This window comes from Puntigrus tetrazona, chromosome 18, assembly GCF_018831695.1.
Source record: "Puntigrus tetrazona isolate hp1 chromosome 18, ASM1883169v1, whole genome shotgun sequence".
Lineage (NCBI taxonomy): Eukaryota > Metazoa > Chordata > Actinopteri > Cypriniformes > Cyprinidae > Puntigrus > Puntigrus tetrazona.
The window spans coordinates 13,499,008-13,514,806 of record NC_056716.1 but is presented as its reverse complement, the minus strand read 5'-3'; the positions used below and the strand labels follow the sequence as shown (position 1 = coordinate 13,514,806).

The window sequence follows — 15,799 nt, the reverse complement described above, 5'->3', positions numbered from 1 at the left end:
AGCTGAAACTCACCTAAATCGGTGTGGTGGATTTGTTACAGTGTATATAGTAGCATATATGCACACAGACAGCTGGACTTAAGCGTTAGTACAGTTCGTTGCTTTAATTCGAACGTCCTCGCACCTCATTTTGGTCACATTGAGAAATTCTTTTATATCGAGACAAGAAAGAAATTAAGACAAAATCCAAATGGTAACGTCAGCGTACGTGAAACTTTGGATGGACACTGAAGAGTTACGCTCAAGAACATTGTGGGGCCACTGGTTTAACGTTTACACTAATTCACTGAGAACAAGAAAGTGGACGATACCTAACTAAATACTTTTAGGAGGGACCACTACAAAAACGAAGCATGAAGGGGTGCGTTTTCAGGGTCCAGGTTAGGAGCCGGAAATGGCCACACTGTGAGCAGAAACGCAGGTTCAGCGCTAATCACCGGCTTGAAAAGGGGCCCGAGCCTCGAATTAGCTGGGATTCAATAGGGACTGGGGGCCTGGAATGCATGTTGTGGAAGAATTAGAAAGGAGAAACGAGTGGGGGTTTACATCTCATCTCATAGCAAGTGAAATTCTGAAGGGAGTTGACGAGCATAAACAATTTCCTTCATTGCAGATAAACTACGTTTTTTTATTCTGAAGGGCATTTGTTTGAATTCATGATGTTTTGGATGTTCTTTTTTTGGGTTTCCCTTTGTTGATGTTTTCGGCGTGAATGGAGCCCCATATAAAAAGTTGAGGAAAGGAGGGGAGAGCGAGACAATGAATAACTCCATTCTCTTCGTCCTCTGTTCATCCCACCCGTTTACCCGTCTGCGTCTCTCCCCCTCCTCACAGGAAGGGCTGCTGTTAGCAGCGGGTCTCGTAGATGCCGCTGCGACCGATGTAACGCACCCATTTGATGACATCGTGATCGCTGTAGTTGAGCTTTGGCTCGAAGACCTTCAGGTAGCGCACTTTCAGTCCTGATGGAGCGAACGGTACCTGAAAAACAAGAAGAAAAAAAATCACCCTTAGCTTCTTTTAACAGAGACTGCATTAGAAAACCAGGCATCTAGAAAAAACCTCAATACAGCTTGGTATACTGTTGTATCAGTATAAATGGCACGCCACTTAAAAGAACATGAAAAACATTCGTCCAGTTTTAAAGACCATGCTGAAAAACAAAACTGCAGAACATCCTAAAGAAGAAGTCAATGTCTGCCATGTGTGAAAGTGGCTGGGGGGCTTCAGGGATTCAGGCTGACCTCAAAGTTCATGGAGATGGGTGGGCGAGCCCACTTCTTTTTGTCATTAGTGGGTAGCAGCTCAATCTCGGCACTGATCTGAGATTCCTTCATACCAGCCATTCGCTTGATCCTACAAGAAAGTGACAAAAATTAGCACAATATTCAAAAATTACTACTACCGTTTCATCTCAACTTTAAAGAGAATTCTGAGAAAGATTTTTTTTTGGATGTTAAGTTCCGGTTTTGTAACAGTTGAGTATATCTATTATTGTAAAATTGTCTCCAAAAAGGCAAAAACATCCTGATATTTAAATACTCAAGTATAAGTATGTGGACAGACAGACTGACAAAAGTCCAAATCCATTCATGCATAAATCCAAATACTCCAGCCATCAATATATGATCTCATGGACAAATTTAGTATTTGGAATGAAAAATGGCTTGATGTATGTGGTATTTTATATTAATGTCTGGAGTATTTGGAAGGGTGGATGAACGGATGGATGAATGGATAAAGTATTTTGGATGGGTGGAAGGTGTATTTGGATGGGTGGATGGAGGGATGGATGGATGGGCTCAAAAAGTACCTGGATGGCAGATGAGTTATTTGCATTGATTGGTGGAGTATTTGGACAGATGGATGTATAATGTATTTGGATGGATGGATGGATGAATGAGGTATTTTTGTATTGATGGGTGGAGTATTTGGATGAATATACAGATAGATGCATAATGTATTTAAATGGGTGGATGATTTAATGGATAAAGTATTAGAAAAGATAGGATTAATAAAAGAACTTTCTGTAAGGTTAAACTTGTACAGTAAAATCACGCCATACTTCCAAACAATGGCGTTCTCACTGGCTTTGTACTTGGCTTTTCCCTTCATACAGATGACCTGAACCCCACTGGTGTTGAGCGGAGTAGGAATGCGCACCTGCAGCGAAACACGTGATTTACTTTTCAACATATACAACCAATAAGGCACTTTGAGAATAATGAACGCTATTTCTACTGTCAATCTCACCTCGATCTTCTGTGCTAGCAGGGAGGGCTTGAAGTTGGACTTGATCACCACCTTTACCTCCAGCTTGGTGCGGCCCACCTCACGGACCAATGGGATGACGCGGAAGGGGAGGATGATGTCTTTAGTTGTGCGGTACCTGAGACAAGGACACCGTCAATGCGCCGTGTGACACACTCGTATGCAGTCACTCACACACACACACGCTCTTCACTGACCTCATGAGCTCATACTCTCCATCGGGAGGGATGAAGCTAATACTGCGCTCCGAGTCAAACTTGCTGAGACGGACACACTGATGGAATGTGCAGTCATCGATCGCAATGGACTGTTTCCCGCTGCAGCAGGGGACACAGAGGAGAGAAACGATGAGGAAACAATGAAGCATGAGCGGAGACTGCAGAGAGACCAAACACACATTACTCATCAGGGGTGGGCGGCATGACGGTATATACTGTGTGAATGGTCAACTGGTAAAGACTGTGATATATAACTCAAGATGTATTCGGATTGCTAGATCGGTTGGAAGAGCCGTTTAAGCATTTACAAATGAGAGTGATGAAACATGAATTGATGCGAAAATATTAAGCTTGACATGTCCTGAACGAGGATAGGAAAGGCTGTTGTAGGCACAACACAAAGCAGGCTTTACACAGTTTACAGCTATCAAGTAACCTCGCAACTGGGTGCACAGATAAAGAGTTTAACTGGTATCTGCAGTTTAAACGCTATTTTACAAGAGCTGAGAGTGTTGCTTATTCAATTACAATTTAGTGAAATTTCTACTTGTGTCCCAAGTTCCAAATAACATGAGAAAATAAATGAGATTATGTACAATACAAAAAAAAGTTTAATTTAATAGCAAAACCATTTTTATTTAAATCTCCATCATACAATAACTGCACTTCTGTTCTGTTTTGTTGTATTTCTTTTTAATTGTTTCGCAAAGGATGTATTTATTTGACCAAAAATGCAATATTGCGATATATATAGAACAGAATTAAAACCAGTGATTCAAAATCAGCATTTTTACTTTAGTGTTTAGTTTAATCTTCAATATGTTATTTTGAATATCTCTTATTATTAGCAATATTGAAAACAGGCTTCATATATTTTTGTGGAAACTGTGCTACTTTTTTTTAGGATTAATTTAAAGGAGTTCAAAAGAAGATAAATTTGAAAAAAATTAATGCATCTTTGCTAAATAAAAATTAATTTAAAATCATACGGACTCCAAACTTTTGAATAGTAGAGCGTATTGCAATAAAAACAATCATCATATTATGCAAGATATTGAGGTCATACCGCCTGCCTCTGTTACCAACGATGCACAATAACATTCTGCTATACTGTCATTATGTTGGGGAGGATGTTTGTTTCTATCACTGTGACCACAACAAAACTGCACGGGAAGGTCTGTAAGAAGGCTGTGATTGGCTGATGCTCGTTTAAAAGAAATAGCGTTATGTTGTGGTCAGAGCCGAAGGGGGCAGGAGTTTGAGGGGGTTGGGGGTCACAAAAAAACTTTAACACAGACTCTAACGAGAATCATTCAGGTAAGAGGCTTTTGATTAAAACAAGACAGGGAGAGACTGTTTGTATGAGACGAGACAAATGAACTAAAGAAAACGCTACGATCCTTTACCTAGAGCTGCTAAACACCTCACACATCAGGAGGCAATGGCAGTGTCATCCCATGCAAAAAGATCATCTTTATTAAGACGTTTGATGGCATGACACGAAGACAGCTGACAAACGGCTAAGACAGTGGAGGTGACAGATCAGGTGATGTCAGGAGTGAGAGTTACGCTACCTGCCCCCCAACTCACTGAAGTCCAGCGGGAGAGAGGAGAGAGGCACACAAATCAACAGAAAAAAAACCAAAGGGCTAAACCAACGGCACCTCAGAATCAAACATTCTTCTGTAAAGATACATAAACCTACTGGCACAGAAGGCAATAGGGGGAGAGTGAGACTGCGAGAAGGATGTTACAGAACACGAAAAAAGCCAGGAGCAATGGATTCGCTCCATGTGAGACTTCCTCTGTTTTTGTGTCCAACTGTTCTGCCCGTAAGATCTTACATTCTAAGCTGAGGGGGTGTTTTTGTTCTTAAAGTCACTGTGATCTGGCATTTGTAACTCATTTTCCTTTAACAACGGGCTGGATTTAATCAGATTTAATTACTTAGGATTGGCTTGTGAGAAGCTCTTATATGATGGGGTTGGAGGGGAGAGATAAAAAAAATATATGATCAACTGTGTCACTTGTATGCGGCGGGACTCGATTCCTTTTTTTTTTTTATTCAGGTTCTCAACTGTGGGTTTGTGAACCTCTAGGGGTTTGTGAAGGAACTGCAGGGGTTCATGAGATTTATTTATTTACGTTTTAACGCAATGTCAGCAGCAGTGGCTATATCCATGGCAAGAGCAAACATTTCAATTACACAATCCAAACAACTAAAACAAGCAATTTTTGAAAATTATTTCTATTTTACAGACTCAAATGAACCAGTGATTAATGCACAGACGCGAGTTGCCGAGAGCAAACCTCCTTGATTAGCATACGCATGTTAGAGAGCATGAATAGAAAAATCTTTACATCACAAACGGGGTGATTTCAAATCCCGCCATTTCAGAAAACTCATTTTAAAGTCCGTGTGAAATCATAATGGACTGTATTTTGTTAGCTCACATTGCTATTTTTTTGGTGAACAATTAATTTGTGCAAATCAATAAACACACAAAAAAACAGTTCGCCTTCCTAATTTTTAATCCAAATCTGAAAGTGTTCCTCCCTCTAAAATGACAGGCCTTCTCTGATTATGTCAGTTTGACAGCTTGGGTTTGAGCATGACATCATTAACCCCTCCAACTCCTTTAAATTCGTTAATTACGGAATGAAACGCCTCTTTTATTACATCCAATCAATTCGCAGTAGGAAAAAAGCCACGCCCTCCATTTTCCCTATTCAATATTCTGTTTCTCTCAGAACTACGACACAATACGGAATTAAAATCAGAAACTTCTGATTCACATGGACTTTAAACTGTGTAGTTTAGTCTCTACTTCGTAGAGTAACATCTTATATTTAAAATACATATAAAAATCAATTTGTAAAAGTGTTAAGTTAAATAAAACACTTTAGTTTGGCCTTAGGAGGAGTCATTAAATGGTAATGAGTAAATTAGTAACTAGCATAAACAACGTTCAATGGTTTACTCACCACAGCGACATTTTCACATGTCACACGGACTGCCATCCAACTCACCTTTTGCCCGAGTCATCAGTCGTGCCACCTTTGCCCTGCTTGTCGATGACAATCTTGTCGTTCATGCCGAACTTGCACTCTGGCATTCCGCTCAGGTAGCTCTTCATCACCACACGGCCCGAGACGTGCGCACTCAACACCTGACCTGCACACGCACACAGAAAACACTGAGTTTCAATACAAAGTAATGAATGCAGGTAAAAATTCACCACGCGGCGCTCTCAGCCTGTAGAGGGCAGTGAGGCTCACCCTGCGGTGACATCAGCAAGTTCACACTTTCCAGCACGTCCAGGAAGAGTTCGTTGCGGCGATATTTGATGCCCTCGCGTCTCCAGCCAATCTGTCCGGTGACCTGACTGGTAATCTGAGACTGCTCCTCTTTCGTCTGAGAAGAACGCAAAGCGTGGGGTGTGAGAGAAGCATGAGCCCAGCCAAACAACAAGCCAGATCATTTCTATTGCAAGTTGCCATGTAAAATAAAAGTGAGGTATAGAGCGCTTTAGGGATGCTGTTTTTGTAGGCCAACAGCTTAATGACTAAAGTGTTTTTATTTTGGTGTAATGCGATGTGTTTATGCATTGTTCCGAAAAGCACGCCATGCTCTGATTGGCCGAACACCTCAAGGGTATGACGGAAATGTTAAACCTTCAGCGTTCTTTCTTTAAATATACATTCGTTTTGCGAATCTTCCCACACAGCGACATAGACTTGTGGGGGCTTTTCAGAAAGGGACACATTTTACAGTTGAGACTTTAATCTTTGCAACTTTACAGATCTTGCATATGCACGAACAGCTTACAGCACTCCAGGGACGAAGGAAAAACACGAAACGGCCCCTTTGACATTTTATCACATCCAGTTAAAACATCTTGGTCAGGTTAGAATTTTGTGAATACATTTTTGGGTAAATTCCTGAAATCAGGTCTTTGAATGACGAACAAAACGCAAGCATCGTAAGGCATGGCCTACAAAAATACGCCCTCCCCGCAGTGCTCTATGACTGTATAAGTACAGCTGTGCTTACATGATGCTGGAAGCAGTGAGTTACAGGTCATCAGGCACGTGGTGAGCAGTGGTGTGAAGATGAAGGTGTCAGAAACATCAACAAACAGTTCAGTTTCCACATGCTTCAACAAAGGCTGTGCTCCATAAAATCAGATTTCAACGCTTCTGTTACAAATACATTAACTGTGTTTTCATAAAGCATTCACGTATCAGAAAACCTAATGGGCTGAATGCTGGCGTTTTATTCAGAACGCACCTGGCTCTTAATACCCTGTTGAGTAATGAAAGTCTTCAGTGCTCCGGTCTCAGAGTTCTGGGGGTACCCAAAATCCAGGATCTCTATAGTAAGGGCACAGAGAAAAACTATGACTTTGTGTTGAACTAACACGGCAATGCTACAGAATCAATAAAGCCAAAGCACACAAAGTTTTGAACTTTTGCATCATGTCTGTTTATTAATGCATTAAAAATGAATAGATCTTTTGGTAAACCAGAAAAATAACCTCCCCAAAATCCCCCCTTCCACTTTAATTAATTAATTAAATAAATAAAATAAAATAATATATATATATATATAAAATCATTTGAGTCAATAATTCATTCATTCAGTCATTGAAGATGCAGTTTCAGTGGGGTCTATATAATATAAATATGACTCTAATATAATACACACACATATGCATACATATATACATACATATATATATTAAAAGACCAAGCTTACAAGATTATGGCGTTATAATTTTGCATGCGGTGCAAATGCATTCGTGCTATATTTCATCTGAACGCTGCTCCAGTCACTTCTGTTTCTTCTGCAGTGGAAAGATCGATTTTGTAGATACTGATTTCATACGATTGGAAACAGCCCTATGTTATCTTATTATATTGAGTGAAAATTATTAATAAAATATAAGAATTTGTTATGAAAGATTCTGCTTTTAAGATGCATTTAATACAGTAAGGGAAAAATGTTTTCCTTTTGACCTTTACAAGTCATAACTTTTATAAAGAATATCTCCATAAAACTTTATAGATCTTCATTGTGCACCAAGAGCTGGTAACAAATCTAAATCGCATCATATGACCAAGTCCTGAAGGCATGTAAACTACAGCTTAAAAAACGTCGTCAGAAAACTGCTCATCAATCCATGTGATTGTGTCTTAAATGTAAGGGATTTTAAGTTCATGGAACATTATGATCGATCATGGCAGCGCTGTAGAGCTGTTTTATAGCTGAAAGTAAATTTGTTTCATAACTGATTAACTGTGCAACACCGGAAGTGTTGTTTTCAAGCGTACTGCTTTGAAACCGTCTGAACTGTATAAATGCGACTTCACTTGTGTTAACAGCATCCATCTCAGAGAGCAGAGGAGATGTCTGTCTGTCTGTGCGGTATTTTCTTTAGGTTTTGATTTTCTCATCGACATTTCATAAAAATCAAAACCTAAAAAAACAACTGCACAACAGTTGTGGGAGAGTTCATGTCTGGAACTGGAGGGAAAAGAAAACTCAACTGCAGCGTAATCAAATGTTACGTCAAGCAACAGACAGCCGAATACCTTTCTACTTAATAATTCAAGGATAATTCAGGAAAAAGAAGCACTCGTACCGTCGAGAAGCTCGTAGATCAACACAAAGTTGTTCTTGATGTTCTCCTCGCTGATCTTGCCGAAATAGGCGGTCATGACGTCACACATCTTATAGAGGAACTCGAAGACCATGGCTGCGTTGACATTCTGCTTGGTGACGGCAGCCAGCCAGATGTTGGAGCGCTTGACGTGGAAGAAGCTGGTGCGGGCGATGTTGGTGACGGGCGAGCGTACCTGCTGACGGGCGTGGATCACGTTCACACGGAACGCATCCACCGCATTCCTCCTGCAGAAAGACCAACAAGATTGATAACTAAATAAACAGAAAAACAACTGGGCTGTAGAGTCTTTTACCCAAAAACCTGGTTCCAAATCAAGTTGGAGTCCACCTAAAAATCCGTCATCATTCTGCAATTGAAAACTCAATACGTCCACCAAACTGAAACCTTGTACACGATTGATTGGATTACTCAAACGTGCAACATTAATTCTAATGTGATTTTTTACATAATTCTAAGGTCTGTTTATACACAAGAGAGTTTTCGTTTTAAAACGCGTAACATTTGCTACAGTAACACCTCTCTTTTATTCCCTACTCTGCCAACCCTCGAAAACTTTTGAAAATGCTTCAGACGCCATTTTAGTTTGAAAGCGCTGGGGTTGAGCTTCGGTGAAAATGGAGCAAAACTGAGACTTTGGAAAATGATGGATTGGCTGCCCACATTTGCTCTGGGTATCCTTGACGACGGAGTAAACAATAACACAATGCTCACTGCTGCACCCATACATACGTGTTGGTAGACTTTCCATTCGATCGTTGCAAGCATGTAGATGAGTCCGCATGCATATCTATGGTTGTACATGCATGAATGCTCATGTGACATGAGTTTTAAGATGTGTAGTGTAAACGGAGATAGTTTCCGTTCTACGAAAATGCATTAGCGTAAACGGGATCTAATAGTTTAGCATCAGCGTGTTGCCAAGACAACCACATAAGGACTGAAAATAAACATTTTTAAAGAAACAAAATACGCATATCACATACAAAATTTTAGTAAAAGTAAGTCTCATTTTAATTTAATTTCTGAGGGTTTGTGTGCCATTGAGATGAATGGGAATGCTAACGAATAGCTCTCTCCAGGAATTACTGGTCTTTTTACTTGATCACTTGGATCTTGCAATGCCGCCCTAAACAGTGTCCTAACCAGGTGCAGTTGAATTCCTGTAGGAAATTTTAGACTGAAATGCAGTGTGATGCAAAAAAGCATGTTCTCTCTCACACCGCACAGCACAGAATGCATAAGTGAAGTTACTAAATGATTGGAAAAGACCTGTACACGTCCCAAGAGAGTAGTTTTTTGGCCCCAGAAGAAAAGTTCATTTGACTGTTCAAAATATAATCTATAACATGCAATTAGAAAACAGATTAACAGGCGATCTGACCAATCAGAACGTGTATATTACTTCATTTTGTCTACATAGAAATTCATGTTAGAAGCTTTTTCAATTTAAGTAAATATAAAAATGTGTTCATTTTCATTTCGTGTTTTATGCAAATATCGGTTAACGTGTTGGAACTGAGACAATATAGCGATCCGTCACTAGCCAAAAATTGCTATTTATAGTTTGAATTTATTTAAAAATGTCCAGAGACCTTGTTTGATATCAGACATAAGCTGATTTGTCTTCTCTGTTGGTGTGTTAATTTTCTCTTAGCTCTGCAGTGTATTTTTTTTCCACTGCGTGAGAACACGTGTGCAGCGTGAGAGGCAGCATTGTTTGTCGACCGTGGCAACAGTAACTAAGGAGGGCGGGTCTTTGCGAACGGTCATCACGATGACTTTAAACGTCGTCAAGGTAACTGGGTACCTTGGTTTTGGAATCAAGCTTACATTTCCTAGGTTTATAAAATCATCATCACTTCATTTCCGCTGTCTGTTTTTGTGCTTCATACACCGTTCAAGCCCATCTCGTCTTCTTCCCAGAGTTCTCTTTCCTCCAGGCGCACTCAAAATGCACACGCACTGCGACTTCATCTAATGATCTCTCTTTCTCATACGGCCCTGCATGCGAGCGTGAGCACGCGCACACACACACACACACACACACACACACACACACACGCGACAGCATGAGCTGGCAGCGATGCACAGACCCACTGTATCCATAGCAACCCTTTTCCGAACAGAACATCTCTGTGGTTTTAAAAGGATGCCTGGATTTCCAGAAAGGAACTTCCACGCGATCAGAGGCCTATCTAAAAGCGATCTAAAACTTCCTTTTGTCTTTACATCCCAGATGAAGACGGGGAGCTGGGTCACAACGTTTTGTACCTACAGAAGCAAATAAAACGAACAGATCTGAAATGTGGAAAAGAAAGCACATCGACACATCAGGAAAACTTGACATGCATGGACACGAAGGACGCGCACTCTTGACGTTAGAACCTAGATCTAGCCTCCTGCTGAAGCAACGGAAGCTCAACTTTTCCACACATGAAACACAACCTCATGTTTCAGCGACTTACCCGATGTCATCGCGGTAGACGCGGGAGATCAGCACCTCGCCCTTGTGGTTGTAGATGAAGAGTCCTCCGATCATGGTGGTGGTCTCACTCAGTGCACACGAGCCATGTTGGAAAACTGAATAAAAAAAATATACGTATAGACTTTAAATTGTACGCATGCTAGAGTTAGGCGGTATACTCAATTGTCACATAATCAGCTGATACGCGATATTATCTTGCTAATTTATTTCAATATTTACTCGGTTTCACTGCCAGAAATTGAGCCAACTCCAGTGCTCACGTTTTTCATATGACTGAATAGGTGTATAACATAATTTCATCGAAACACTGTAAGGTACTAATTATAATAATATACAATTCCTATAATATAGAATTATGAACAGTTCCTCTGTTATTAAAAGAGCAGCTACATTAAACAAACACAAGAACATTTACAATACCAAGGAACATCATAGCTGAATTCAGTCAAAATAATTCGGCTATAACCAGTACTATATACTAGCCTGATACTAATAACAATAGTAATATTGTCTGACTATCTTTGATACTTTTATCTATTGGCGCAACCCTACTGTACATGCTAATATTTCTTGCATTAAATTGAAAGACTCTTATTTCATTTCTTAAACTGCTAAAAAAAATATTTTCAATGTTATTAGTTAAATGTTTTAAAAAATCTGCCTTAGACGCTTAAGAGATTAAAATGCAAACGAAGATGCCCTGCTACTGCTCACACAGAGAGACACAGCATTTGCGTTCGCTTTTAAATACGCATTTATTTTAATATGAACATAAGGATGACTCAACGGTGACAGAATTTATATTAGCTTTTGAGTGAACCATCCGCTTCAAGACCGCAGACAAACGCGCTAATGAACCAATAATGTCTCCAGACTCATCTCAGTCTATTCTGAAGGACGGACGAACGCTTAACCCTATGAAGTCTACTGCATTACATTTGATAAGCCTACTAAATAGTCAACATGATCAAAACTATTTACTACCAGCCTTCTGTCCGACGAGTTATACTTATTTAGTGAGTAAAATTATAGGTTATTATAGGTTAAACTGTAAAAACAAGTCTTTTTGCTGTGAAATATTTACTGATATTTAACAGCAAGAATAGCTTTATATTGTTGGTGATAATTCAAGATAAACACTTAATAGACAACTATTTCCCATACTGTAATTATAAAAAAAAAACATGCTAAAAAAATCAAAATATCAAATCAAATATCAGACTTTTGAGGAATGTTTGTGTTCAACTCTCTCAATCATCATTGCCTCCAAAATAAAAATAAAAAAGTTCATATATACAATTAATCATTTAAATACTGATATATAAGAAATATTAAAGCAGTGGTAGGTACCTACAAACTGTATTAATGTCATTTTTGGCCCCTGGATAATATTGATACATTTTTCCTCCTCAAAAATGAGCTTCCTCGTGTCATACCATCAACATAAAAGCCAAATACGATGCAAAAAAATATACATGCAAACGTTTATATATTTTTCTGAAGGTTCAGTAAATACTCCCATTAGTTTTTTTTTAACATTACCCGTGACTGACACACACTTCTCTGAACGACAGATTCACGGCTGATGTAATTCATCGCAGGTGTAACCTCCGCAACATGAGTGAAATTACGATTAACCCACAGCCGCTCGACGACAAAACCGGCCTCGTGAACGCGCGCGAATATTCAGAAGAACACGATGCATATTTCGACGGCGATGATGTCATTTCTCGGCTCTACAGCGTCCATCATGGCTGCTGACGGACAACCAGAAGAGTTCGCATGGCGTTTCTGCCCCGGGTTTATTTTTTTATATCATATTTGTATGTTTTCTGAAAGCGATTTTTAAGGAGCGTGTGATTTTTCGTGATCCTCCGGCGCATCCGTCACGTCCTCGGTCCGGCCCCACTGCGACTGTCCGCCTCGCCTCAAAATCACAAGACACTATAAATACAAACACGTTGTTTGCTTTCTACACCGTAGCACCAATAAAACGGATTTTAATATCTGACGCGATATATTTTTTTCGAAATTGTTGACAGTGATGATATGTGGCGCCAGCCGCAGCTCTCTCCATTCAAATGCACAGACATCACGACTTTAAGCGTATTGTATATTCGCTTTCTTTAACGATCGCATCCCAAATACTATGTTATTAATTAAACCATCAGCGTATCTAACGTCAAACACCCGCGTCCGGCTGGTTAGCTGGTTAAGCTAACTAACTAGCCCGGCTCGGTTGGGTCACGACGGTTGATTCCCTCACTCACCTCTGCGCGTCAGTCTCTGTGCGTCCCTCCGGACCGGACCGGACCGACTCGATAGAGGCAGGCGCGTCCGGTTCCGACCGAGGCTCGGTGTTATTCCGCGTATTCGGCGTTTGAGGCTGCGGTCACCGTTCACTCGCGAATCCAAGATGTCGCCGCTGCTCCCTTCCTCTGCGGCCGTCAGCTGACGCGCGCGCGCACGTCGGGCTCGCGACGTTACCGAGCGCGTGCCGCGGAAAAAAAAAAAACTTAACTTAGATAAACGCGACGCTTTACGCGATGCAGGTAACAAAAGCGAACGCTACGCAGTCACAGTGCGGTTATATACGCGTTTAAGTAAAGAATAAAGCAGAAAATAAAATACGACGAAATGAAATGCCACGAAGTGTATTTAAAGTAAGTACATTGTTATATTTTTTAACAATTAAATACAAAAAAGAGCACTTTGATGATATCTAATTTAAAGTTGTGCATTTTAAATCGTAATAAATTTACATTTATTATATTTCAAATATGCTAAATTCCAATGTAGAAATATATATTGCGCATAAAGATGTACTTAAGTGCTTCAGAAAAGCAGTGTATTTAATACACATTTAAACTGTAATAGGTACACCTTCATGTGTTTGTAAATAACCTTAAGTGTCTAAAAGATTACATTCAGTGTATTATTTTTACGTTTTATATTTTTTTAAAATAAGAAATTAAGAATCTTTTTAAAAGTTATGCTATTTTGTGCTTTTTCTTCAGGTTTCGAGATGCAATCATCCGTTTTTTGACAGCCATACAACCTAATTTTCTTTGTTGTGAAAATTAATAATCATAATAATTACTAATCATTAATAATGTCCTACACATAAGTGTCCAGAATAAGTGTCCAGTGTTTATAGTTGACTGAACATTAAAATAAAAGGAGAAAGTATTTTAACAAATTATGCCGACTAGCATTAAAAACATTTCACTGTAATTCTTCTAAACACAGCGTCACGTGCCTAACGAGTATTAAAATGATCTGTAAATAAACCTGAAGACCGCTGGAGTGGATGTGACTCCAGATGTGTCTGTTTGAGGACCAGAAATGAAGTTGTTCACTTGTGCTATTGATATTGATGGTGCTTCGTCTTGTCGAAGGGTTACAGACAGTGCTGTAGGTTTTCATCATTTTTGCTGGCACTTGCTTTTCCTCTGTGGGTGTTTTCTGGAATCCAGGACATTTTTAAAAACCAAACGAATCCAGGACTCGCAGGTCATTACAGCAACATGGCTTGCTCGCATGGCAATAAATCACACCGGAGAAGCCAGAGCTTTAGCGTTAGTTGACTAGAAACAACATACACCCGACAAAAATCTCAAAACAAAATAAGCCCTATAATGGAAGTTTATGGGATTTTTCATCAGTTTTATTGTTGAATGATGATGCATGATTTATGTCCTGAGCACGAAGGATGCTGACTGGACAGGTTATATGCTAAAGTTTCTCTAAGTGTGAAGCGTGTTCATCAAGTGGTTCAGTCTGAGTCTTATATAAATTACAGCTCGTCCCTGGATCTTGCTTTGATACAGCGGAAAAATAAATCATATAACAGCTCTTCTGAGAGCCAAAGTGGGTGAAATATGTTCTTCTCCCTTAAACTCTGGCAGACCGTCAGAATCAGTGTGGGAAAACTTTCATGAGAATAAACTGAAAAGAAATCCACCCATCGCTTTCTCCCACAATAAATGGAGCATGAGTGGAAATTAGCTGTGAATTCTCCCAAGCACATATATATATATATATATATATATATATATATATATAAAATGCCCTTGTGTTTCTTGTGAAAAATAAGTGCTTAATTGTATTGGATTTGCACTTGTGCCTTATACTAAAACTCAGCTTAAGTGCATGACACGCACTTGAGTTTAACACGCTTGTAAGCTTTTAAAAGTGCACTTTGTAATGTCAAATGAAAAATTTACAATGAAGTACATTTTTAAACCCTTGTTTTAATAATGTCACACACTCTTAGTTGTGTTGACTCACATATTACATACAAGCTTCAATAGAAATGACATGAATGTATATTAGTGTGTGTGTGTGTGTATATATATATATATATATATATATATATATATATATATATATAAATGTATATAACTATAACATTACTATAACATATATATATATATATATATATATATATATATATATATATATATATATATATATATATAAAGGTATATAACACATTACTATAACTATAAAATGTGTGTGTGTATATATATATATATATATATATATATATATATATATATATATAATGCTATAAAGGTATATAACACAGTACTATATAAAATGTGTGTGTATATATATATATATATATATATATATATATATATATATATATATATATATATATAAATGTATATAACACAGTATATATAACTACAGTACTATAACTATATAATATATGTATATATATATATATATATATATATATATATATATATATATATATATATATATATATATATATATCCACATTTTTATAGTTATAGTGTTATATACCTTATATATATATATATATATATATATATATATATATATATATATATAACTATGTCAGAACATTCAGCAGTACCCTTTAATTATATTTCCAAGTAATTATAAAATTACAAACAACTGCATACAAGAAGTTGTTTGTTTTTCTAAAATATATTTTCTGTAATTAGTACTTTTTTAAAGTGTGCTAAAGTGTACTTGTTTTTGACAAGGGGGACACTCTCTTTGGTTGTACGTTTTAGGGAATTACGTAAAAAACGGTCTTCCCTATGTTGCGTAGAAGAGTTCAAGTTCAGAAAACAAGTTGAAAAACCAGAAAAGATGCACGC

The 15,799-nt window shown here is 38.4% G+C and overlaps 1 protein-coding gene across 4 annotated transcripts; it reads right to left on the bottom strand.

Annotated features, from left to right (window-relative positions):
* Positions 1-111: 111 nt before the first annotated feature.
* On the bottom strand, positions 112-13,102 carry ap2m1b (adaptor related protein complex 2 subunit mu 1b). 4 transcript variants are annotated; one of them, XM_043264361.1, is made up of 13 exons: positions 12,932-13,101; positions 10,642-10,756; positions 8,135-8,400; positions 6,781-6,863; positions 6,544-6,549; positions 5,769-5,904; positions 5,520-5,664; positions 4,064-4,078; positions 2,469-2,588; positions 2,254-2,389; positions 2,066-2,163; positions 1,245-1,356; positions 112-981 (listed from the first exon to the last, which is right to left on the bottom strand). In XM_043264361.1, the coding sequence occupies exons 2-13, from the start codon at positions 10,713-10,715 to the stop codon at positions 847-849; spliced, it is 1,326 nt and encodes a 441-aa protein (XP_043120296.1). In that variant the 5' UTR covers positions 10,716-10,756; positions 12,932-13,101; the 3' UTR covers positions 112-846. The 4 variants fall into 4 exon arrangements, with proteins under 4 accessions (XP_043120296.1, XP_043120297.1, XP_043120298.1 ...); XM_043264362.1 differs by lacking the exon at positions 6,544-6,549 and having other exon boundaries at positions 12,932-13,102; XM_043264363.1 differs by lacking the exon at positions 4,064-4,078 and having other exon boundaries at positions 12,932-13,099.
* Between the last annotated feature and the right edge of the window lie 2,697 nt (positions 13,103-15,799).

Bases quoted from the DNA above. Each gene is read 5' to 3' on its own strand.
- ap2m1b (XM_043264361.1), bottom strand. From the start codon at position 10,715: ATGATCGGAGGACTCTTCATCTACAACCACAAGGGCGAGGTGCTGATC. The intron at 8,401-10,641 runs GTAAGTCGCTGA...GTCTTTCTGCAG, and splicing joins GTCTACCGCGATGACATCGG to GAGGAATGCGGTGGATGCGT. The intron at 1,357-2,065 runs GTATGGCGTGAT...ACTTTCTTGTAG, and splicing joins GAGAACGCCATTGTTTGGAA to GATCAAGCGAATGGCTGGTA.